Raw genomic sequence first — 27,125 nt, 5'->3', positions numbered from 1 at the left:
GTCAGGAGCAAGATACAAAGGCAAACTGCCAGCTACAGCTGGTCATGTGACCTAAGATACAGGCTGAAGGCACCTAATGGTTGGGATAAGAAAGTGTCACATTTTTAAAAGTGCCATTTTCACAATTGTGACTTCAAATCAGACTTTAGCATTAATGAGGGTTGCCAATTAAAATTCTTTAGACATCAACCTTGATATTCCTATTTGCTCCCAATTGAAAGTAATCAATTATTAAATGTAGTAAGTTAACTCAATGTTATCTCATGAGAAGGATAGGCCATGCAATAGTGAAAAACCAGTTTTTCATTACCCAGACATGTAAAACTTAAAAGTACATGTTCACCTTTTTAATACACAGTATCCTGCCTTCTGGCCTATTTATGACCTACCCTAGAGGTGACATGTGTAGTAAAAAAGGATACGCCTGGAAAAACATTTATTTTGCCAGATCGAAATGGCAGTTTGAACTACACACACAGACTGCAATGGCAGGCCTAAGAAGTGTTCAAGAGTTTAAAAGCCTATTTAAGTTGGTGGCACAATCAGTGCTGCAGGCCCACTAGTGGTGTTTAATTTACAGGTCTTGGATACATATAGTACCATTTTACTAGGGACTTACAAGTAAATTAAATGGGCCTATTGGGTATAAGCCAATGTTACCATGTTTAAAGCAGCAAGCACAAGCGCTGTACCCTGGTGAGCAGTGGTAAAGTGTGCAGAATCCTGAAGCCAACAAGAAAGAAGTTAGCAAAGACAGTAGGATGGGAGGCAAAATATTGTAAAACCATGTCAAGGATGTCAGGTCCAACATCCATCAAGGTTGCATTTTGTTCATAACAGTGCTTAATAAGCTCCTGGCTCGCCTTCAAGTTTTTATTATCCCTCTTTATGTACTCAGCCATGCAGGAATGCAGGCCAGCACAAAGTCCACAATGCCCTGTTTGGTTTCGTTGAGAGTTTCTCAAGACAGACTTAAGGTACTTCTGACAGGGTGCCCAAACAAAAGCTCAAAGGGGCTAAATCTCACTCCCTTTTGTGACACCTCCGTGTAGGCAAATAAAAAGCATGAGAGTAGGGCCTTCGACTTCTTATGGAGTTTTTCAGGCAATCCCATAATCATATCTTTTAAGGTCTTGTTGAACCTATCAACAAAACCATTGGTTTGAGGTTAGCTAAGCGTGGTGAACTTGTAAGTCATCCCACACTCATTCCACATAGACTTTAAGAAATGCAGACATGAAGTTTGTCCCCGTCTATGAAATTAACTATTTGGGGACCCTACCCTGTTAAAGATACCAAGCAGGGCCCTGTGCACTCTGGTCCACTTAATGTCCTTAGAGGTACGGCTTCAGGGTACCTATTGGCATGGCCCTCCACAACCAGGATGAATCTGTTCCCTGGTGAAATATTTGGATCCAGGAGACCGAATATTTCGATTCCAGGCCTCTCAAAAGGTGACTCAACCACAGGTAGTGGAATTAAGGGTTCCTTGGTTTGCCCTCCTGTGTTGACACTGATGTGACAGGTAGTGCAGGAGCAACAGAACTCATTCACCTTCTCAGACATGTGAGGCTGTAAAAGTGGTAAGCCAAGTGGTTTAGGTCTGTCTCAAATGCCCAGTTAAAGGGCTAAACTCAAGAGGAAGACCCCATAACATAGAGTGACCACCAATCTCCAGGTAGCTCCATGCTTTGGGTCCTATCCTCACTATAGAGGACACCTTCCTAGTAAATCCTACAGCTTTCACTGATATCCTCCTGCTCCTGGACTTCAAGGATTAGACAAGCTCTCTGTACTTGACAGAATTCCTCCCTGGAGGGTCCTCATGTCCCAAGGAACTCAGAGAGCGTTGGTAGGTCTCTCAGGTTAGGCTCTTCATCCCCTTTAGGTCCAGACCCTCCCTTAGGGGTCCGATTCATTCTGGATCATGGGAGATTTGGAGGATAGTTTACTATGCCTCATGTTCTTTCTCTTGGGTGTAGGACACTAGCTATTCTTCCAGACTCCATGCTCCTCAGACTTTCCTAATGAGCTGTCTGGGCCCTTAAAGCTACAAACAATCACTAACACAGACCAAACATTTCTGATTAGTTTTCCATTCTACCTCAGTCCAAGCATAGGTTTCTAAATCTTTTCCCAACAGACACTCCACGGCAATGGCAGGTCTCACAGCGACCTTCTTCAGACCAGTAACCATGGGATGAAACATCACCACATTGTCAGCATTCTGGGGAAACCAGCCAGTCCATCACTGTAATCATACTGGCTCCTGTATTTCTCAGAGCCTCTACCTTGGTATTTATTACTGGCCATTGCCTATTCTTAATCAAGCTGGAAGGTAAGACGACCTGAGTTGTGACATCCACCCCACCCATGGAGACTAACGTGTTTTCAGCATAACCCTTGGTAACCTCTTGGCAAACTTACACCCCAATTCATACAGTAGCAATCTCTTTGGACTGCCCACCAGTGGGGGGATTCTTAGAACAGGCTGAGTCTCCCTACATATGTCCTGGTCTTATTACAACCCAGGCACTCCCCAAGCTTCATGGGGTCAAAGGGTTTCTTTGCTTATACTCTACAAACTTGGATTTAAAAAAGGTGTGGGACTCCCCCTCTTAAGGAGACTTTTGGGGCCCTTCGGAGAACTCATTAATGTTATTGTTGTTGCTCTCCTCTTTCCCCTGAGGAGGGGATACACCCTCTTTCTTGGGATCACCCCCCGGGGGATTCTTACACAGTCTGGTGCACAGCCACATACCAGCTGCCGTAACAAGCATTCAGGGGTCAGACAATTTGGAATCTACTAGATGCTGTTGTAACTCTGAATGACAATTACTCAAGATGTGGTCCGTCATGCTAAGATTATATAGCGCATTGTTAGAAATTGTGTTCTGGTTGACAGAGGTATGCTCCCTGTCCAAGCAGGAACCACAATCCTCTTCAGGGTAACTCACAAACACACCCTAAGTTAACCTGGGCTCATCCCTGGTATATTGACCCAGAGAAGGCATGCTTAACTTAAAAGGCAATGTGTAAAGTATTTGTGCAACACTTCAAACAGTAAACAGTGAGAACACCACACAAAAAGTTACCACATCTGGATAAACGAATAGAGCTTAATTTAATTAACAAAACAAGACCAAACCAACTCAAATCCAATAAGTAGAACCGGAGTTATGAATTTGTAAAGCATAAACTGATATATTGTGCTTAAAACCATAAAGCTCCAGCTTAAAATTGTTAACCCTTGACTGAACCTAACAAGGATAAGGCCATCATTACTTATGGTAAGCTACCATCCACCCCAACTAATATTTCACTTTCTCGCATTGGTGTTCAGAGGTAGGATCCAGCACTTGTGGTCAACAGTACCCTTCAGCTATTTATTTGGGAATAAAAAATCTCTAAATTGAACATTGAGCAAAAATGTATTTTTGATTCTTTTGGCATCAGTTCGTTGATTGGGTCATTTTTTTTTCCAGATTATTTATAATTCAAATGTTTGCAACGTCTTAGATCAAAGGGAACATGATGCTGGATCTGGATATTTCGACAACTCTCATAGCGGTTGCGATGAAGGCCCTGTGCAAAGAAAGAGAGTAGAAGCTGGGTCACAATGACAAGAAGGCAGATTTTAAGAAGGCCCTTGGGGCCGGGGAGGAAGCATGCCAGGCATTGATTCCTTCTGAGGAAGACACAACTCCAGAGAAGGGGGCAGCCTGTTACAGTATGGATCGTTGGTCGACTATCCAGGGCTGGAAATGAGGGGGCTTGGTCCTTACAAGCCCATTTGAACTGGCCATCTGCCAGTTCGAGCTCAGTGACAGGCAAACAGAAAGGGGGCTGCATGCCATAGCCCAGGAGGATAAGTAACTGGCATTAGATGAAAACAAATAGGTAAGAAGGCCAAGATGGTGACAGCAATGGTGACATGTCTACATGGGGCCACACAACCTTTGCAACCTAGCTTTGTGGTGAAGGGATGACATTGACAAATGTTTTGCTTCCTACAAAAGAGCCTTGAGAATGCGCAGGGTGAGTCAACAGCACTAGGAAGAATTTCTGTTGGAGTTAATGCCAACATAGCAGAGGAATACACTTGTGACTCTGAAAAAAGAGGGAGCGTTGAAAAAGAGGGAGCTGACTCCAACAAGTGCAGAAGCCTGGTTTCACACCTGAGGAGTACCAGGGGAAGCTCCAGGACAAACTCAAAGACACACAACAAACCCTAGTTGACTTTGCAGATGCCTCACTAAAGACATGAGAGGGCTGGGGAAGCCAATGCAGTCACTACTTATTGTTAGATCTGTTAGCCTTAGTTAGGTGGTGTTCCCCCAAACATTTGCCTGCTTGCCTCCAATATGTGCACTTTACCACTGCAGACCAGTGCTAAAGTGCGTGTGCTCTTTCCCTTAAATATGGATTGATTGGATTATCCACAATTGGCATATTTAATTAGGCAATTACATAAATCCCTAGTAAAGTGTACTACCAGCCCAGGGCATGTAAATTAAATACCGGTAGTGGGCCTACAAATATATGACGTCACAATGCATGCAATTACAACGCATGCTTTTACAATGCAGTCTTTACATCGCAACTACCATTACATTGCATGATTTTGCAACGCTTGCCATTACAATGCATTTTAAAACTACCATCGCAAAGCATTCCATTACAACGCATACCATTACAATGCATACCATTACACATAATACTTTTAGGGCAACAGTGGGGTACGTGTTGGATAGTGCAGGGGTAAAAATTACTATTCCCACTCCAGTGAGTGCAACAGTAGGGTAAATGTTGGATAGTGTAGGGGTAAAAATTACTAAGTGATGAATAGTGTAGGGGTAAAAATTACTATTCCCACTCCAGTGAGTGCAACAGTAGGAAAAGTGTTGGATAGTGTAGGGGTACAAATTACTATTCCCATGTACCCCAAAACCCATACCTATCCTAATACTAAAAAAATCTCCATTCCTTACCTTATAATGCGTTGTAATGGCATGCGTTGTAATGGTATGCGTTGTAATGGTATGCGCTGTAGTGACATGCGTTGTAATAGCATGCATTGTAATGGCATGCGATGTAAAGGCAGTTGCATTGTAACAGTTGCGCTGTAAAGGTAGGTCGTTGTAATGACTGCGTTGTAATGGATGTTGACGTCACAACGCATGCAATTACAACGCATGCTTTTACAACGCAGTCTTTACATCGCAACTACCATTGCATTGCATGATTTGGCAACGCATGCCATTACAACACATTTTTTAAAACTACCATTGCAAAGCATTCCATTACAACGCATACCATTACATTGCATACCATTACAATGCATAATACTTTTAGGGCAACAGTGGGGTACGTGTTGGATAGTGTAAGGGTAAAAATGACTATTCCCACTCCAGTGAGTGCAACAGTATGGTAAATGTTGGATAGTGTAGGGGTAAAAATTACTAAGTGATTAATAGTGATGGGGTAAAAATTACTATTCCCACCAGGGCCGGACTGGGAACCCAAACCGGCCCTGGCAAAGTGCTCGGCCGGCACCACCCAGAGGTTGGGGGTGCGGCCGAGCTCTTTGCCACGGCCAGTTTTTGGCCGATTTTGTTACAGGGCCGATTTTGCAGCTGCTGCAAAAAACGGCCCTGTAACAAAAACGGCCCCCAGGGGCCCAAAACCGGCCCCCACCCGTGTGGCGCACCGGGGGATTGCCCGGTGCCCGCTATGGCCAGTCCGGCCCTGATTCCCACTCCAGTGAGTGCAACAGTAGGAAAAGTGTTGGATAGTGTAGGGGTACAAAATACTATTTCCATGTACCCCAAAACCCATACCTATCCTAATACTAAAAAAATCTCCATTCCTTACCTTATAATGTGTTGTAATGGCATGTGTTGTACTGGTATTCGTTGTAATGGCATGTGTGTAGTGACATGCGTTGTAATAGCATGCATTTTAATGGCATGCGATGTAAAGGCAGTTGCATTGTAACAGTTGCGTTGTAAAGGTAGGTCGTTGTAATGACTGCGTTGTAATGGATGTTTCCCGGGCCTGCACACTGATTGTGCCACTCACTTAAGTAGCCCTATAAACATCTCAGGCCTGCCACTGCAGAGCCTGTGGTAGCGGATAGGCTTAACTTAATAAAATGTGTAAAGCATTTAGAGCACCAAAACTTTTAAAAAGTCACAAACACATCACATAAAAATCTCACTCTAATTCATAAAACTAAAGATTATTTTAATGAACAAAAAGAGTCCAAAACAACAAAAATCCAAACGGGGACATATAGATATGAATGTTTAACGTTTGTACATAAAAATAGCATCATAAATTGCTATATCGGAAGCAACTGGTTGTGCTTGACTGGGATCAGGTTAAATTATAATGACAAACGCGATATAGTTTGGGTCGGATACAAAGACTGGGGCCTAGATTTACTAACATTTTGCGTTATGGTGGTGTCCCAATTTTGGCATACCCATGACACAAAGTACTAGTTAAGATTTGCAATCCCACGCAAGGACCGATTGCGTTGTCTTCCGTGGCTTTCAAACATAATGCATCACCTTGTGCTTTGTTGCGTTACACTGCATCAGGAAGGCATTACATGGGTGGGGCATGAGCATTCCCATGCATCACCCATGCATTTGTAGGCAAACCCAGTTTCTAAAGGCAGCAAACCTGAGTTTGCACCACAATAGTGCACCTACCTGAGATATGTGTAACAAAGAGAGATATATTTATTTCTCCTTGTCTCTACCTTTTTCCATGAGTGCTGCATTTTGCCGCACACATATAAAGAGAATTTTTCCTTTTTGAATTGTTTTTGTGCAGGAAGGTATCCCGTCCAACACATAAACAATTCTGCCCATGCTGCAAGGGTGCCTGCATTTGCGCCAGGCTGCCTGAAATTCACCACCACAATGAGAGAGCAGAATTGGCCCAGATGTTACTAGATATTATGCATGTCTGCTCTCTCTCTTTCATGCATAATGGAACATTATACTTCATCATAGGGTTCCACCTCAAAACCATAACAGACTGTTGTGTTGTGGGATACAACTCCTACAATAAGGAGTGAGTGATGGGTGTGGGTGATAGTGCAGAGTGCATTTAAAAAATATTGTGAACTAAAACCATCTCTTGGTGGAATTCCACTGCTTTATTGCGTCCCCACGGATAGGATTAAAAGCAAAACAGAGGACGAAATTCAACCCAGAGTGTAAGCTTGGGCAACATTTTTCTGCAATGTGAACAATAATGTGAAAATTACAACTGGGGATCTTGAAAAGGCGATAAAGAGCCACCATTGTCAAATACCTGTAAACATAATAATATAGAGACAGGCAATCAGTACACAAGTACAATATAATGTACACAGTACTGCATTATGTGTGAAAGACAACAGTGAGCCCTATACACCCATAAAAACATGTGAAGTGGGTGGCTGATCATGCTCTCTGTGGAAGTTTGTCCAAAGATGAAATGTGATGCCGCAATCAACCAGGGTTAACTGTTTTGACCTTTTTGACCAGTGCCACTCACTCTTAGAGCACGCCATTAAAAGCAGCTACTAAGCTGGCAAGCAAGCATATTAAATAAATTATTATTTGGGTTGCACAGGCCAATAATAGAACACACCATTAGTAATAGTTCTGTTAGATAGAATTACGGATGGGGAGGAGTCCCATATGGCACTTCCGAACATATATATGTTTTTGGTTTGGGTAAACCATGCCTATTATGGCTTCGGTTAGTCAGCACATCCTTCACAGCTGTATTCTGTTGTAAAATTCAATAATAATCTTTTGGAGCAGCATTTACTAGACCTCAAACCCACACAATAACTACAAGTATTTGAACTACATATTGAAACCTCAAATACAGAAGTTGAATATTGTGCTACAAAGAGCTGCGTCAGATAGTGGGTCTAATAAAGTGAGATAAAGCTCTGGGTGTGTCCCCTGTTTTTGTTGGTCTTTCTTGGTGACCTTTGTTGATATACAATTTGTTTTGGTGTGCCTCTCAGTCACAGCCCTGGTTCCTCTTGCCATGTATCTTTGAGTTGGGGGTTCATACGCCAACGATAGCGGGTAAGTAACTATCATGCTTACACTCTCGTCTCTGGATTCTGATGGTGGGATCACATTAAGGCTTGGCGCAAACTATCACAGAGAGCATAAGCATCCACCCAAACCGCATGTTTATATGGGTGTATAGGGCTCCCTGTTGTCTTTTGCACATAGTTCACTACTCTGTAAATTAAATTGTACTGGCGTTCTGATGGTCTGTCTCTATATTATTTTTTTTTTACCGGTATTTGCCAACAGTGGCGCTTGATTGCCTTTCCCAGACCACATGTTGTAATTTTCACATTATTGTTCACAGTGCTTACGTTAGCAGAGTGACTACCTAACATTTAGGCCTGGGTGGAGTACGCAGAGTTCCACACCATGGACCTCCACAAAGTGACCCAAAAACTCTGACACGGTACGTGGAGCTCTGCAAGCGGCGGAGTGCATTATTGTGCCATTCGCACTGATTTTTAGCTCTGGTTATTCGTCCAAACAGTACCATGTGCAGCGCAAGAGGGCACTGCTTCCTTATGCAGCTCAAGTAGACTTTCTAATCAAGTGACAGCCTCTTCAATGAGAACAAATAGTTTCTTAATGTGAGAGGTTGCGACCATCTGCGACTGCCCGTGTTGATAAATCTTGCTAGGAGGTGGTCTAGCGATGGATTTTCCTCGCTCGCCAACGCAAGGAAAGAAATCCACACCGGAGTACGGAAAACTCCACAAACTCTGCAAACGGAGCAGAGTTCACCACCCAGGTCTTCTTACATTCTTGATGAATGCTACCACTCCTCATCAAGGGTAACAATAGCGCAGAAACATGCTGACCAGAAACATTTTGATCATGTTTACTTTCATTTTGGGAGTTGAATTTCTTCCCGGTTTTGCTTTTAATCTTATCCTTAGGGACACAATAAAGCAGTAGAGTTCCACCAGTGGATAGTATTTGTTCACAATATTTTCCAATTGCACTCTGCACCATCACTCACACTCCTCATTTTGTATGGATTATATATCCAGAAGAGCCTGTCCTGATTCTAGGAGTTGTAGCCCACACCACAACAGTATGTTGTGGTGTGAGGAGGAATGCTAGCCAGCAACAACGACATCACACCATCGCAAGACCTCTGCAACTCCCTCGCCACGTTCTTCTACCGCAAGATCGCAAGATCGCCGATATACACAACAGCTTCGGCGCCCAGACTCCGCCTCCAGTCACCAAACCAACGCCCCCCACCACCACCCTCAGCACCTGGACCCCCATCAGCACTGAAGACACCACCCACGTCATCAACACCATCCACTCTGGCTCTCCCTCTGACCCATGCCCTCACCACATCTTCAACAAAGCCGACACCACCATCGCACCCCACCTTCGGAACGTCATAAACAACTCCTTTGCGTCAGCCACCTTCCCAGAGAGCTGGAAGCACGCAGAGATCAACGCCCTTCTGAAGAAACCCACAGCAGACCCTAAAGACCTCAAGAACTTCCGCCCCATTTCTCTTCTTCCCTTCCCAGCAAAATTCATCGAGAAGACCGTCAATAAACAGCTGACTGCATTCCTCGAGGCAAACAACTCGCTCGACCCATCCCAGTACAGAACGCCTCCGCACGACTCATCCTTGACATCCCTCGCCACAGCCACATATCTGCACACCTGAGAAACCTGCACTGGCTCCTAATCAGCAAAAGGATCACGTTCAGGCTCCTCACCCACGCCCACAAAGCACTCCACAACATGGGCCCCGAAAACCTCAACAACCGCCTCTCCTTCTACACTCCTACCCGCCAGCTCCGCTCCGCCAGCCTCGCCCTCGCCATCATCCCACGGATTCGCAGAACCACCACCAGAGGAAGATCGTTCTCCCACCTGGCTGCCAAGACATGGAACTCCCTCCCCGCACACCTACGACTGACCCAGGACCATCTAACCTTCAGGAAACACCTCAAGACCTGGCTGTTCGAGCAGCAGCAGCACCCCCTCCCTTCAGCGCCTTGAGACCCTCACGGGTGAGTAGCGTGCTCTATAAATGTATTGATTGATTGAATGCTATGATGAATCATGTCACCTAAAGGTTAGGTGAGTATTCTTTTTCTATAAAATATCTATTTCTAGCATGTTAGAGATAGTGCCTTTCTTTACTGAGTGACAAGAAGTATCATGATAGTGTATAGAATGATGTAGTTTGTGTATTTTGGTGCAGCATTTATGCCTTTTGTCAACTTGTGAGTGGGTTAACTCCTGGCTACTCCCTGACCACTGGGGTAAAAGTTCCCAGCGGTGGCCATGCCCACTTTTACAGTACCTGAGTGTTCTACTGTAAACTATCCCAAAGTGACCGTCTCTTACTAAAATCAAAATACCAGAACCTTTCTTGCCCTGTGCAGAGCTCCCTGTGCCCCCCTAGTGGTGTGGCTATGAAAATGGGCAAACCCTCCCTTGTGGTAATTCCAAACCATTTCAGGGGCAGCATCCCCTCCCACAGGGTTTAGAGACAGATTGACTAGGAAGACTAAGGGAACGCAGACCTAGGTGACAGAGTTGGCATCTTTGAAGTTAATTAAGTTCTTGGGCAAAGATGGCCATCCTGTAAGGGAGTGATCAACCCTTCTCTTTTTGTCTCATCTCTGAGAGCCACTTCACACCTAATCAATGAGCCATTCAGTCCCTGGGTGACAGTAAACATGGCAGAAAGGCACATTTGGAGGAGGCAGAAAAATACAACTTTCTAAAAGTGTCATTTTCAAACTAGTAAATTAAATCAGAATTGACTGTTAAATTGGATTTTAAATGATAAGATTAAAATGAGTCCTTTAATCACTTTTCTAGCTACATAATAAGGTGTTATAACGTAACCCATTCCTTTCCTATGGGACATCCAACTTTGCCACAGTGAAAAATAACTTTGGAGCTTTTTCACTGCTAGGACATGAAGCACATAAAATATAAACGTCCTACTGTGTAAATACCATGCAATGTTCTCTATGGGCATTCAGGGACTATCTTAGCTGTGACATATAATTATTTAAAAGGAAGAATTAGGCCCCACAACAGGTTCATTTTGCCAGGTAGAATTGGAAGTTTTAAAACTGCTACCCAGGCTGCCAGAGCAGGACTGGAGGCGAGCTTTTCATTGTCACTGTAGCTGTGGCACAAAATGTGCTGCCGTCCACTAGTGACCTTTAACTTACAGGCCCTGGGTACACATTGGTACCATAAACGAGGGGTTCATAGGTATGTTAAATATGCCAGAGTCAGGAGTGTAGCCAATTTCAGCATGTTTTATGGGTCAGAGCACATGCAGTGGAACCCAGTTTCTGAGTGCACAGACTCAAAGACCAACAGCATGAGTCCAGAAAAAAATGGGGGTGCTCATAGAGAAAGAGCCAGTTATTTCGATTGTGCTCTCATCAGTAGGGGAGTGCCAGACCCCCACAAGCTGTAACATCCCTGTGTAACCCTCTGCAGTAGAATGAAAGGAGATGCAAGTCTCAGCAGAACAGGATTGTCACGAAACATCTAGTTCCACCCAAAGTCGGCTACAACCTTTGCCTCCTATAACCAGGATTCTCTTTGCAGAACAACAAGATGAGTGTACAGTAGATTTTTATTATACAATAATATAAAATATAAGTTTAAACATTTATAGGTGTGCATACATACAGTAAATATAAAACTTCATACCAAATAAATTATTCTCTGTGTGAGCGATCAAAGATTGTTCTGTGCCTTAATGACTAAACAACATGAAATCAGTGACATATTAACACCATATAAAGTGCTGATCCCTCACCCCGCTCTCATGGACAGCAAGGGGGAGGACGTGCAGAGACAGAGGAGGACATGTGTGAACGATGAGTAGGATGAAAGCATCTAATGACAACAGACCAACATCATTTTCCTCCACCTAACTGAAAGGCACAATTCCACCTTCTTTACAGTGGAGGTTTGTCGCCTTACCCGGACAGAAGACTATTCTATGTTTTGTAGTAGGGTGACACCCCCTGCCCTTTAATCATCTTAGACAACTTTTTTAGAACTGACCTTTATACTTACAAATCATTGCTATTGGGTGTGTTAGTCTAATTAGTTCAATGGAAGCAAACCAAGTATACAAAACCCACACTGCATTTGGCAGACACACAATCACCTAAGACTAGAAACTTTTACCATAAAGACATGGGGGCATATTATCAAGAACGGCGTTAAAATTATCGCCGCTTTAGTGGCAGGAAACTGATAATGGGCTTGATAAAATGCCCTTGAGAATTCCAATAGAAGCCCATGTTCACACCAAAACATGGACTTCTATTGGAATTCTCAAGGGCATATTATCAAGCCCATTATTGCCGCTTTAGCGGCAGTTTCCTACCGCTAAAGCGGCGATCATTTTAACGCCGTTCTTAATAATATGCCCCATGGAGTGAGGTGGCAACCCTATTTTCTGGCCTGGTCTTACGTCCATTAGATCAGCTACCTTCAATTTTAAGCATGCCCTTTCAAGTTATTAGCAAAATAGTTATGCATAGAAAATGTGTTCCTCCCTTGTAAATCATTAAACAGTTCAAGAAAACCAGGAAAAAGGCTATACAGACATATAATTTTTCTGGCAAAGTGAGGCGAAGTTGTTAAGTTTGTAACCTGCATACAAATTTCACACAAAAAACGTTGTAGCTGGAGATTTTTTCTGCAGGTAGTTGCACTAGGATTCAAGGGGGATTCAACTCCAAACGTTAGGGGCTCAATTCACAAAACAGTCAGACATTTATTCTAGTAGTTACTACCTGGGACCTTTTTTGGAATTCACAAGTATTTCCAAGAGAATACTAGGGACACTGTGACAATCCTAGGTTCCCATGAGCACTTGTGGAAAACCTTTATGAATTCCCATTTTCCAACAATGTAAGCACATTTCTGGAAGTTTAAATGCATATGCATATGTGTGTGTGTGTGTGTATATATATATATATATATATATATGTGGCCAGCACAGCGAATATTTTTTTCTTTTTTTCAAGAAACACCTTCCCAATTTTGAGGGCATTCCCACCTCTTTCAGTCCTAGGATTCTGCTTTACTCCTGTCTTTGCCATGATCAAATATTTGACCGTTTCCAGGGTGCGAATGGGCCTGGGAAAGGTTTGTGAATACCTGTAAACATGGTGCTGTCACCTTTTCTGGGCCTTCATTCTCTGCCATTAATAGGTGTCACCCCCGGGAGAAGACTTAATCACAAGAAGAAGCATGCTTAACTAAATGTTTCTATCCGCATAAATCCATGCTTTCTGGACACACAGATTTACACTCCTAAAACTGCCCATTTGCACATGAAAGTTGATCCTAAATATGCAAATAGCTTTGTGAATGGAGCCATGGGTTTTGAGGGGATTTTTACTCTGCAAACCCTAATTTTGGCTATTTTTTCTTAAACTTCCACTTCTTGAATTTGTCTAAGTGGCAGTGCTTTAAATTAAAAACCTTAAGGAAGTTTGTTACATTTAACTTTGGCATCTTTTCACAATTCTAGGAAGGCACAGATGCGCAATCTAGGAGCGAATGCTCCAAATGTCTGAAAATAACTCTCCAGGTGATGGGACTTATTAAGAATAGAACACCCCTTCTTTACTAGAGAGTTTCAGACTGTTTCTCTTCTAGCACCTCCTGTTCCCATGCTGTAACTTGCCATCTCCTGTCTCACCTTTTACAGCTTTTGTCATGCAGTGAGGGGTCACAGTGGAGCAAGCTTAAAATGAACCAATGTCAAACTGAGGTGCCCCAGTGAGTACCAAGGTACCCAGGCTTGCTGAGAGTTTTCATCACAGTGGAAATGGCTTAAAGTTTCTGGGTAAGAGATCATTTCAGCCACCCACAAAACCAGAATCACTCACTGCTTGCTGCCACACCCCAGTATTTGTATTTGTATTTGTATTTATAAAGCGCAACATTCATCCTGCCGGATATCACGGCGCTGTTTAGCGGGAACATGCGGTAGGTTGTGTTGGGGGTCATCGACTACTTGTACTTATGACATCGGGAAAAGGTGCGTTTTTAACTGTTTCCTGAATGAAACATTGTTCTATGCTGATTGTCACAAAAAGAGAGGCTGCATTAATCACCAGGCTGCATTCCACCTTCATAAGCCTCATTTAATAAACATGAAGAATACAGATGTGCAGTGCCTTCTAGGGCTCTCAGGGCGCTGGAACATATTGGTTGTGGTTTACAGCGCTCACACAAGTGTGGCGTTGCGTGTCTTTGCTAGTGTTAGAAGTTACGCCTCCCGCTGTCCTGGAAAGGTTGGGGAGCAGTCTTTGACAGCAATCCAGTTCAATTGACCTAATGCAGCGTAGGATCCTCCTGAGAATAGAGCGCTGGGAATGCAGGCAGTCGGCCATTTTGTTTGTACTGTTCATTGACAATGTCCAAGGTTCCCTGGCATGTCTGAGAGCAGACTGTTCCAATCGTCCATCCAGTGCTGCATTGTTAATGGCCACGACGCCTGTCCTGGTAGCTGGAGAAGGGCTTGGTTCTTGGTGATCGACAAACCCAAGACCCTTGGTTCACTCTATCGCTGGAAGGTTCACCTGCTTGCCACCTGAGGTCTTCCGATTTTGAGCTATAAAGGAAAAAGGAACATTGTGTGATTTTGAGCATACTCCTCATGTAACATTTATGCAATAGAAAACACAATTTTCAAAGAAACCTTTTTATAACCTTTACAAAATGCTAGAAAACTGCAAAAAAAAGGAAAGGATTTCCCAGTGGAATGCTTTTGAGTCGACTATACCTTCTGTATAGTGGAGGTAGCATCAGCCAGTTACACGGGCTTCGAGGAGACAAAGATACCCAAAGATGTCACTAAAATTCACCTCTCCATTGTAATCACAACACTTATAAAATGCCCTTAAAATTATATTGTAAAGAAAAAAATCTCTCATGAAAATCAATGTGCAGGGTTTGCTTTCTATAAAATAAAATAAAAATCCTTAGAATGATTGCATTTTTTTTCTAGCAAAAAAATGAAGTCAATTTTTTCCTTGTCCTGGCCACAAAAGATATTTCCATCTTTTTATTTCGCCCTTGTTGCTTCTTTTAAAATTTTGTGACATGTCGAAAGGAGTTTGTCGCAGTTTCATTACTTGTGAGCATCTCTAGCTCCTGGATAAGCAGAGTGGCCAGCACGACACCCCAAAAAAGCTGCTGTAATGAGCAGTGATTATATTTTATCAGTGATATAACTATAGCAAACACTTTCGTAACGAAGGGAGAAACAAAAACATATTCTTATCTAACTAATCTGGTGAGTAGACATATCTGATAATTAAGGAGATGAAAGCACAGGTTTCTGAGGGAACTTGACAAACTGCAGAAGGAAGGCCAGCAGCGAAAGACTTCCATGGCCACTGCATACAACTGAGGGATGTTAGATGCACCCAAGACACTTGGACCACAAGAGCCTTTATAAAAGAGAAGTCGATGGGCAGTGGGGTTGGAGCATTATAATGGGTAGGGCTCTGTTCTTTGTCTCCACTTTGATCCACTACTGATTTCTGCAAACCAGTCCCAAGGGATAACAAGACTGAGGTACAGATACAACACTGCACGTGTGGATGGGTTTCCTTCCAGTGCCTGCCTGCCCCTTCCCCCTGGTGTGGGCAAGAACCCCCAAAGCTCAGACACAACTCAAGTGGGAGCATCAGCAGACTGATGCTCATGGAGGTGGTGGTGATGGGAAGCCATACACAACATACAAGAGATGGGTAGCTATCAGTAACAGAGTGTCTTCCACCTATGGGATTCAAGTAGCATCAGAAACAGCGGGAGAGTTGCTCTTGCTGGCCATCATGTCACCAGCAAGCCCTCGGTGGAAAACATCTCAAGGTTTTCCAATATTCATGTGTTTAGAGCTGCAGTACAGCTGCTGAGTGTCTGACCAGTCGCTGCTCACCTAGCAATGATCATTCAAACAGGGAAGCATGGCAGCCATTTCCTGGGAATGTAGGTAAAACTCTAGCCCTGCACTTAGGGGCATAACCAAACCGCATGAGCTTTAAGAAACGTCTGAAATCCAAGCATAATATTCAGGCAATTGTGCACTTACAGAACTCACCAAGGGGTTGTAGGTCAGAGGGACAGAATATAAATATTCTCGAGGCATACATATATCCTTTACAATTACAGCAACTCCCTGGGTGCAGATTTTCTCTTATTAACTCCAATGAGGCGTCATTTTTGCAGACCACATTTAAGGCACCCTAAGCCAGATAATGTTTGACAATGATGCTGTGGTACTGCGCCTGGCCCAGGCAGCATCAGAGGAGCCCTTTTAGTGAACTAGAAAGTAACCAAGGAGATACTGCTTTGTAAAACAAACACAGACATTAATAGAATACCTGCAAACAATTGTGCATTCTTCTTGGAGGACATTGCCAGTGCCTTCGTGTGAACCCCTTCCTCAATAAGTGTGTAATGCACAGCAATGGGATGCTGAGTTGAGTCCTCGTTGGCTGAGGTTCAGCAGGGGGCCCTGTAGTGTTAACCCTGAGGTCCATGCAAGGATTGTTTACATATGGGCTTCTTGTCTACACTGTATATATTGTCCAATAATTGTTATAGTCTGCGAGCTAGACTGGACCGTTTTAATAAAATGGACTTCCCCGCGACACAAAATCTGAGTTTTTGGTCAAATGTGTTTTGATTGGGATCTCCTCTGTACAGTTTTGTCTCTTAAGAAACCTGTGTATTTGGTACAGATGTGGGATCCCTCTTGTAACATTAAACTGTTGTAAATAATTGTAACCTGCTGAATTAAAATGCAAGAGAATGTACTATATCACTTGCCTTCACCAGATGCATTGTATTCTTCCATTAATTTAGTCCATCTTGCAGCATAACTTGGTCTTTGATTGTTGTATAATACATGGGATTCTGAAATCCCTGCATAAATACCGGTCTCTAATTTCTTCATAATCAGCGACTTGTGACGCACCTACTCGCCCATTATAACAGAACCCAAGCGTAATAAATTATTACAGTCGAGTTCCGGCATCACAATGTCTCCTGCCAGAGACAGCAACAGGGGTGGGATGCAGGTCAGGTTTTGGAACAGATATTTAAAGTAACAAAAATGAAACCTTGCTTTTCTTTCTTCTGCTCTATTGTTCTACCTTTTAGTGACACACAAAAAACGAATACGTCTTTTTCTTTGTACTCGTTAGAAACTATATAGCTAATTATAGAAAAATTAGAATCTTTCTGCATGTTTCTACTCCAGGCTTCTCCAATGAGTAGCTCATGAGCTACAGGTAGATCTCCAGCTGCCTGTAAGTAGCTCTCCTCGTTGCAGCCCAGCCTAATAAACTAGAAGCTGTTACTTAGTTAAATGAACATGTGCATGTCAAGATTCACAAGCACATATTCAAGACAAATGTGTGTATTTACAGAACCCACCTGCTGATGCTTGGAGTAAAATGGTTTAATTCTCAAAATATATATTCAAAGCTGATAATTGAGTGATAAATCTTGTCTCATGGGAAGGATTGTTCAACACTAATAATATCAGTAGGTTGGGATGATTTTCATTGAACATGAGTAGCTCTTAGCACAACAAAGGTTGGACTACCCTGCACTACACATTCCCAGCTACTGCAGCTTTTTTTTTTAAACAACCTGACTTGTATTGAACATCTTTTGCAGCAAATATCTAACATGTTTTTGATGTGTTCAATTTTGCATTATAGTTTTTATTTTTATTCTTCATGGTTACAAACTTGTTGTCTTTCATATGAAAGAGCTACGCACCAAGGTTTTAAGTGGTTTGTTGGAAAGTTAAGGGTGTGACCGTGTATTATATGGGATAAATTATCCCTTGCTGTACATCATTTTATAGATGTTGCAAGTCACCTCGGAGTTCCATACAATGTACTTCAGGGGGTATTTTATCCCTTATATAATAACAGTGGCTTGGACACATTTCTTCACTTGCTAGGGGTGCACAGTATCATACCTTCCAATCAAGCAACTCACATACTGCTATGTATCGACGTTTGAAGACATGAAACACAATTCCCTAGGACAGTGCAGATCTCAGCATGGCTACAAGTGTTTTTCTTGTTATGGCCTTTGTTAAACTGACTTTACATACATTAACCAGAGAAGGGCGCAGTGTTAGGTATGTAGAATGTGCAGAATGGAATTGCACATTTGTGAGAATTATTAGAAGCTCTTTGTCAATGTTTTTTTTTTAACTACATTTTAACTCTTAATTAGCTGAAGTTATAGGAGATGAACTTTGAAACAATAACATGGTAAAAGACATGGTAAAAGAGACTCATGAAAACAAGTTATTTGTACAGGGTAAGACTGAGATAACTGGATATGCCATAGACGCTAGGACCCACCCTCTCTTGGAATCACATGAGTGTTGTGCCATCTAGTGGCCAGAAACTATATTAATTACATTAAGAAAAAATCCCTCATCATTTTAATGAACCCAACAACACATGTGCAGCACACGTTATGTTACGTTTCTAGAGTTTTACAACGCACTACTAAATGTGTGAGCTCTTTACCGTTGTGGAATGCTCACTGTCCAGAGCACGGTGGTCTGGGGTCATGGAGACTAGCCAGTAAAGATGTGTATGCCCCATGTATTTATATAGCAATGTTTAGTATTGATTGGTTGATGGCAGAAGTAAGATATGTCCAATCCTGCGGAGTGCACTATGTTTAAGAAGGATGCGTGTGCATAGGACCTGTACTTGCATTTTATTGCACTGGGTTTATCATTTGTCCAATTTACGAGATAATGAGACTTTTCTATTTTACAGCAGTCCGCTTATCTGTTCTCTCTGACAGCTCACCCCGACTGATAGAAGCAGATTGAGGGTCCTATATTTTTAATGGGAAGGGTCAGTAGGATGGGGCCAAGTGCCCAGGAATCAACAAGGTTAGGCTGAGACGTTGCTACCAGCTTTAAAGAACTAAGAAATAGCTTCATGTTTCCTGGAGCGAATGTGGTTTGGCCCTAATTGTATCGGGTGGATCAATCTGCTCTGCAGCGAACCACTGGTGCAGGTCACAGTCAATGGTGTGTGCTCCAATCCATTTAGGTTGCGCCGGGGCACCAGGCAGGGGTGCCCATTGTCGCTGATCCTCTTTGCCCCGGCTCTGCAGCTCTTGGCATGTTGGATATGGGCGGATCCGCTGGTGACCGGACTGGACTCTGGAGGAGGCTGGGAGGACAGAATATTGTTGTATGCTGACAATATCCTCCTATATGTGACCAGTCCTGAGACTACTCTCCCACAGCTCCTTCAAATATCTTCCATCTCCATGGCACCTACTCCAGTTTTCAGATCAACTGGGGAAGTTCCTCCTCTGCCCCCTGTGTGAGTGGGTGGCAGGTCGACACCTCCCAGAGGGACTAGTGGTGGAGCAGGTGCACTTTGGCCTTTATGTCTCCAGGCGTCCAGATCTCTTGATTTCAGTCAATCTACACTCTGTACTGGAACGCTTTAGGGCAGGCATGCAGCACTGGCAGAAGCTCTGGTTATCGCTTCCAGGCAGGGAGGCTATGTATAAATGAACGACTTTGCTGAGACTCCTATATGCCCTCCAAAATTCTCAGTATCGGGTTCCACAAGAGTATTTTAAACGGGTCAACCAGATAGTCATCAGATCCTTTGCGATAGGAGAGCAGCTAGAATAGCTCTCCCCAAGCTCATGCGGGGGTTGTATGATTGAGACCCTGCCCTTCTAGATGTTGAAAATACTACTGGGTGTTTCCAAGATGATCCTTCAGGAGGAGCCCTCGATTAGGTCAAAACATAGAGCGCTGGGAGACATGTATTCCAGGAGAGGCTGTAGGTCACTCACTCTTTTAACAAGGGTCACAGCATCGGTATGGTGGACGGGTACTACATTATTATTATTACTATTATTATTAATGCAGTCTTGGTAGAGCGCATGCCTACCCTAGGCATCCCAGCGCTAGTTGTAACCACAAGAAGATTACAGTCTCACTGCAGTTTCTGGAAGAGCCACGTTTTTAATTGCTTCCTGAATGCTAAGTGGTGAGTAGTGGATCTAAGTTGGATCGGTAGCGTGTTCCATATAGTGGACGCATTGTATGAGAACTTACTCTCAGGATTTTAGGAACATTCGCTTGGAATAGGTTGGCCGATCTCAGGCTGCGAGAGGGCCGATGAAAGGACATCAAAGACTGGTTAATTTTTTAACCTGTCCCCCAGAGGGTTTTGTGTGCAATGCAAAGTGATTTGAACATTATGCGGTCTGTGATGGGTAGCCAATGCAGTGCCTTCAGTGCTGGCTTAGCCGATTGTTTTCTGGGGATGTTGTGTAGCAGCCTAGCTGCGCAATTCTGCACTACCTGAAGTTTCCTTGTGGTGGCAATCGGGGTGCCCAGGTATAGTGAATTACAATAGTCCAGCCGAGGCAACACCAATGCTTGCACCATAGTTCTGCGTGCCGTTACCGGGAGCAGTGGCAATATTTTCCACAGTTGCCTTAAGATTCCAAAGCATGTAGCCGCTACTTGTACTGCTTGGTGGTCAAGTTTTAGTGACCTGTCTAGTTAAATTCCAAAGCTTTTGATCCCTTATTTGGGTTTTGGGGGTGGACCCAGGCAATTGGGCCAGTTCACAGCTGGAGGGCTGCTCGTGTAATTGCCAAGAATCATTAGCTCAGTCTTGTCCTTGTTAAGCCTGGGGTATGATTGGTCCATCCAAGTGGCCACCTTTCCTAGGCAGGCTTTGAGGTCGACTGCGCTCTTCTTAGGGTGGTTGAGGGCTACCACCAACTGAATGTCGTCAGCATAGGTCACTAGCTGGACCCTATATGGGAGGACTATCTCAGTCAGAGGACTTAAGTACACATTGAAAAGGGTGGGGCTCAATGACGATCCCTATGGAACACCACAAGTTAGTGGGATCTTTCTTGAGGTATGACTGCCTTCATATACCTGGAATGTTCTATCTGTGAAAAAGGACTTAAACCAAGCTAGGGCATTGCCTGCGACTCCCACCTCTTTAAGTCTATTCAGGAGAATACTATGATTTACAGTGTCAAATGTGGCACATAGATCAAGCAGGATGATTGCCACTGTAACTTCCTGATCAAGGACTTACCGTGATTCCTCCATAACTCTTAGTAGTGCTGTTTCTGTGCCATGGTTGGGTCGGAATCCTGTCTGGGAGGTGTGTAAAATCTTGTGGGATTCAAGGTAGTTAGTAAGGGTTTTATTTACATGTTTTTATAAGATTGTACTGGTCATGGGGAGTTGTGAAACCGGCCGGTAGTTGCTCCAAACGTCCGGGTTAAGGTTGGGTTTTTTAATTAGTGCTTTAACCATGGCGTGTTTCCAGGTCCTTGGTACTTTTGTGGTAGTTATGGACGAGTTGAGAACTTCCAATAATACCGGCAGTATGACTTCCTTTACTTTGTGCAGCAAGTGCATTGGTGCTGCGTCACAGGGAGATCCTGATTTGACTGTAGTCAAAAGTTTGGAGCAAGAGGCCAGGTCTAGGATGGGAAAGTTGACTAGACAATCCGATCCATCCTTAGAACTTTCTGATTCTGAGATTGGGTTCTCGGTCTCCAGGAGCTGGTGGGAATGCATTGTATATATCAAGAATTATTTTATTTAAAAATTCTACTAATTCCATGCAGCGTTGAGGTGCTGATTCTACTGACCTTTCTGGCTGGGGGCAGTGTGACAGCTTTTTTGCTATTCCCGCAATTTCCCTAGGATCATTGGCTGCAATGTTAATTTTCTCCTCATAGTATTGTACCTGAGCTCTCTTAGTTTCTGTCTGATAAGTTTTAATCGCCTCTCTATATTTCTGTTTTTTCTCTAGGCAGTAATCCTTTCTCCATGCCCTCTCTAGTTTTTTACATTTTTGTTTAAATTCTCGTATTTTAGGGGTGTGCCATGGAAATCGTTTTTCTATGGGTCTCTTTGAGCTCCATTTCTGTGGACTAATGGAGTCCAGAGATGTTACAATCCATTAGTTAAAGTTATCAGAGGATATACTCGGATCGGGGTCACCTGGGGGGTTGGCGTTCGACAGTGTAGTAGACCAGATTTCAGGGGCTAGTTTTGCTCAGGATCGGTCCCAGCTCTTCATTGCCTGATTGTTGGGTATAATCGTTGATGACTCCCAGACGATCGGGATTATAAAGTGATCTGACCAAGGGACTGGAGATGGACTGTCTACAGAAAGCTTTTCTTCATTCGAAAATACTGGGTCTAGCATGTGGCCTTTGTCGTGTGTCGGACTAGTGACTTTTTGGGTAAGTTGTAAAGCCTGTAGATTTTGTATAAGTCTAAGGATCTCAGCTTTATTGGGATCATCTAAATGCAGATTGAGGTCCCCCCAAATCGTGAAGTTAGCGGCGGAGTTTGCCCTTGATACCGCCGTGTCTGTAAGGGATTCGACAAACGTCCCACATGGGCCCGGGGGTCGGTATATTAAAATTCCTGATAATGAACATGTGGGGGAAAAGGTGAGTACGAATCCCATGTTTTCAACATCCTGGATGATATCTGGTTCAATACATCCCTTTACGTGATCTTTAAGGATCATTTTTCAGCTGGTAGGGGAAATCCACAGAGATGACACCACTTTTGGACAGTTATACACTGATGGAGGTAGATAGACTCAAGGGCTTTGCTAGTAGAACCTAATTGGGATCTCCAATCTGGGAGACGTGTGGAGAGGGAAAGCTGGTGGACTGGGAAATATTGTAGGAGAGTATGAGATGACACCAAGGGAGTTCCTTCGATACGACCAGTTGAGGCATGCCTTGTTGGTGCATTTGGAGCAGAATACGATCTTGGAAGAGGCGTCCTCTCTGGAGGATAGGCTTTTGACTGAACCCCTGCATATGAGTGCAGTTTCTTTTATATATAGCAAAGTGATGAACAATGCCCGTGATCCCCTGGGGAAGCTACAGGAGGCCCGGTAGGTAGGTGTCGGAGCCTTGAAGCATGAGGAATGGGAGGAAGTGATTTGTTCACCCAGAGAGAATTCCATAAAAGTGCGCTTTCACTTAGTTCAGTTGCATCTATTGCACAGGTCCTATGACCCTAGAGTGCTTATGCATAAGATTGGACAAGCTCCCACAGACAAATATGTCAGGGGGTGTGGGCTGCAAGAGAGCTTCCTGCACACTCTTTGGGATTGCCCAAATATAAGGGACTTTTGGGCGGGAGTCTGAGAGGGGCTTAGAGAAGGATCTGGTCTCAACACCAAGAAAACAGCTAAAATGATCCATCTAAACGTATGGGAGGAGGAAAATCCAGGCAAGTTCTCCAGTCTACTGTCCACTCTGGGATTTGCAGTGGCAAACAAAATGTTGTGTGCCTGTGTGGAGCAGCCGAGCCACAGAGTGTGGAACAATGGCAAATGGAGATGGATTGGTGTAGGGTGGTGAAATGTCAGTTCTATGAGGGTAGAGGATGCCCACGGAAGTGGGAAAAGATCTTTCAAATGTGGGGCACTTTTAGGGGTCTCAGTGACATACTTGTGGTGACAGAATTAAGGGTCGTATGATTCTGGTGCATAAAAGATGCAATTGGCCCTTTGCTCGGAGGGGTAAGTTTTCAGAATTGGAAGGGCGTATCTGGGGTAGCTGCAAGTAAACTATTGTGATATCCTGCATGATACAAATAGCTGACATGATGAATTGGTTGTGTTTTTTGATTAAATAAAATTGTTTAAAAAAAACAAAAGAAGTAGTTACATGTTTCCCTAAAATGTGCCAACAGGGACCAAAGCCAGAGTACTTGGATGAATAAGGCAAGCAAATGCACTTTTCCACAGGAGAGACGGGAGTTGCAGCATACAGCAGCTCAGTCGACACTTTGTGCTGGCTGCATCTGGTCTTTGGAGAATTTGAATAGGCAGTTGTCTAGGATAGGAAATGCCACCTTTTGCTAGTATTGGTTTAGATCACAGGAATTTTGCTTGAGGTGAGAGCAAAGTTAATGAGGAAAGAGGCGACAATAGGAAGGGTCCCCACAGGAAATCTGAAGAAGAGTTAAATGGTAGAGATATATATGAAAGGTGTTTGTCACAAGGCTCATAGTTCAGAGAATAATTGGGCAAGATTGAACAGAATGAGAATTACCAAATTTATGCTTTGCTGCTGTCTTATATGGGGCTCTAAAAACTGGGTATGTCATACTTCACAACATTTTTTCTTTTTCACACTGAAATATCATACTCTACTTTTAATGGAAGTGGAAGGGACCCATTGGGAGAATGCTAGAGGGCCAGGAGAATGCAGGAGGATGCCTAGAAAGAGCAAGCGTCTCTGGAATAAAAAAAAGTATTAGCCGCACATGGAGGGGTGACAGCAACTGACAAAGCCCTATCTTTCTCACTCTCCCATGCACAGGGTGCCAGTCTGGCTAGGGTCTGAGCCATAACCTGAGTAGGACTCAACCGACTGGTGCTCTTCTACTTTTGTGAGCCTTCAGGAGCTTGAGAAGTGTTTTATTGTATTGTGCAGTTTGTAGACCGGTCACAAGTTTCAATGCTCTTCCACTTACTTCTTCTTTCATCAACCTCCCAAAGTGAATCCACATCAGCCCCCACCTTGCAAAGCTCCACTTGCTCCCTATTCGGAATATATGTCAATTCATGATGCTGTTCCACACCTAAAAGGCCCTACACAACCAAGGACCAGCATGCATCAACCACCGCCTGAACTTCCACCAATCCTCTGGACACCTGCCCTTCGCCCCCTCTCTCTCATCTACACTCCCTAAAGCAACAGTGGAGTATACTCCTTCTCCTGCCTTGTTGCGAAGGCTTGGAACAAAATCCCATTTGACCACTTGCCTTCATCCTCACCATTGGAATTCAGGCAAGGACTCAAGACCAGGCTGTTCAACTGATCCACTACTAGCAGCAGGTTATTTTGCAGCTGGATACCCTCACGGGCGATTGACTGTGCTTTAGAAATCCTGTTTGATTAATTGATTGATGGGACATATTTGTTCAGCTATAGGCAGTGCCCTTGCCTTTGAAAAAAAGAGCATGGCTATTGCTCATGTCAACAATTCAATTTCTTGCAGTTTGGGCATATCTGCCAGGCACTTTGGGAGGTCCATGAAAGAAGAAGCACACTGGCCAACACAGTCTCAATCATTGAATCTGATATTAATCTTAGCAAGAGGAAATACATCTATCTGGTCGCTATGAGAGAAGATAAAATGCCATCCTAATCGCTAAAGCTGCTCACTTCTCCTCCAGAATTCTGACCTCTAGCAACAGATCCAAGAAAATCTTCGCAATTGTAAATGAACTGTCCAACTCGGACAGAGTTTTCACAAAACCCACACCCACTCAAGCACTCTGCAATTCCTTGAACAACTTCCCGGCCATTAGCCTACAGGCATTCGAGGACCTTATGTTTAAAGTAAAATCTGGATCATCTACAGACTGCTATCCACCCCATATCCTAAAAGAAGCCTTCACCAGTCTCCTGTGTCCTCTATCCCTTTCGGAATGAGTCCTTATCACAGGGTTGTGTCCCCAAGGCTTTTAAAGAGGCAATTGTGGTTCCCCTTCTGAAGAAACCAGGGACTGACCCCCAGATCCTGTCGAACTACTGTCCAATCTCCTTGCTCCCTTACCTGGCTAAGGTACTGGAGGCCCATGTGGCTAAATGCCTGTCCAACTTCATTGAACAATCCAACTATCTCGATTCACACCAAGCTGGGTTCTGCCCTGCCCACTCAACTGAGACGGTAATACTGGTGGTACTAGACTCCCTGCGAGAGAAGGCCGACAGGGGCACCCCTCAGGCCCTGGCGCTTTTGGATCTCTCTGCTGCCTTCGACACGGTCGACCATGGTATTTTGGTAGACCGTGTCAAAGAGGCAGGTATCCAGGACTCAGAGGATCCCGTCCAGTCAGTCCGCACTGCCCAGGTCACTGCATCAAAATTAAAAACCAGTTGCGGGGTCCTGCAGGGTTCCTCGATATCCCCCATCTGTTTAATCTTTACCTTCTCCCTCTGAACCAGTCCTTAAGGAAAGGAAAGTTGCCACATTCAATTACGCTAAGGATCTACAACTATTGTTCACCATCGACAACTCAACTCAATCTGCTTTTAAATTTCAGTCTACTATGCTGCACATCCGCCATTGGATGGACTATAACCATTAAAAGCTTAACCAAGGCAAGACCGAACTGGTCCTGACAGGGGATGGCCACAACTTCTGGGGCCAACATTTTTGGCCAATGGAACTAGGACCCTCCCTCACCCATTCTCCTGCTGCAAAAAGTCTTGGCGTCACAATAAATAATAGCCTTTCACTAAAAACCCAAGTTGGCTCTGTGATCTCCACCTGCTTCTTCCAACTACAGAAGATTAAAAAGATCAGCGGACTACTCACACAGGAAGCATTGACACAGGTTGTGATAGCCACGATTATGTCCCACTTAGACTACGCAAACTCAGTCTACCTTTCTATGCCACTATTCTTAACCAAACGCTTACAGTTGGTGCAGAATCAAGCGGCCAGACTGATCGACCAGCAACCTAGGTGGCAACATGTCACCCCACTTCTGAGGAAGCTGCACTAGATTCCCATACCCCAGCGCTGCGCCTTTAAAGTAGGATGTCTGGTTTTTAAATCTCTACATGGACGGAGCCCCAAATTCATCGATAGTCTTATTCAAAGGTACACTCCCTCACGCAAGCTACCCTAGGCTCACCTTCATTTCATGGCAACTCTCGCCTTCAAGCTAAAGCAACTAGGGGGCTGTAGGTTTGCAACTCTGGCACTCAGACTTTGGAATTCCTTTCCCCTGGAAATTAGATCTTGCACTGATCTGTTGAGCTTCAGGAATTCCCTTAAGACATGGTTGTTCACCCAAGCATATGAATAAATTCCACCGGGTTCGGTAAGTCCTAGACACAGTGCCATGAAACCAATTGGTGTACGTGTGCTTTATAAGAATTTTATAACATAACATAACTACTTTTGGTAAATACACACTG

The 27,125-nt window shown here is 43.8% G+C and overlaps 1 protein-coding gene across 1 annotated transcript in view; it reads right to left on the bottom strand.

Moving 5' to 3' along the window:
* Positions 1-11,676: 11,676 nt before the first annotated feature.
* The window catches only part of LOC146780109 (uncharacterized), a 72,229-nt gene continuing 56,780 nt past the window's right edge, over positions 11,677-27,125 (bottom strand). The window contains exon 12 of the mRNA XM_085638021.1: positions 11,677-14,703. Coding sequence (XP_085494147.1) covers positions 14,668-14,703 — 36 coding nt within the window. The 3' untranslated portion in view covers positions 11,677-14,667. The remainder of the gene's footprint in view (positions 14,704-27,125) is intronic.

This window comes from Triturus cristatus, chromosome 12 (assembly GCF_964204655.1).
Source record: "Triturus cristatus chromosome 12, aTriCri1.1, whole genome shotgun sequence".
Lineage (NCBI taxonomy): Eukaryota > Metazoa > Chordata > Amphibia > Caudata > Salamandridae > Triturus > Triturus cristatus.
This window is presented reverse-complemented; position numbering and strand designations above follow the sequence as displayed.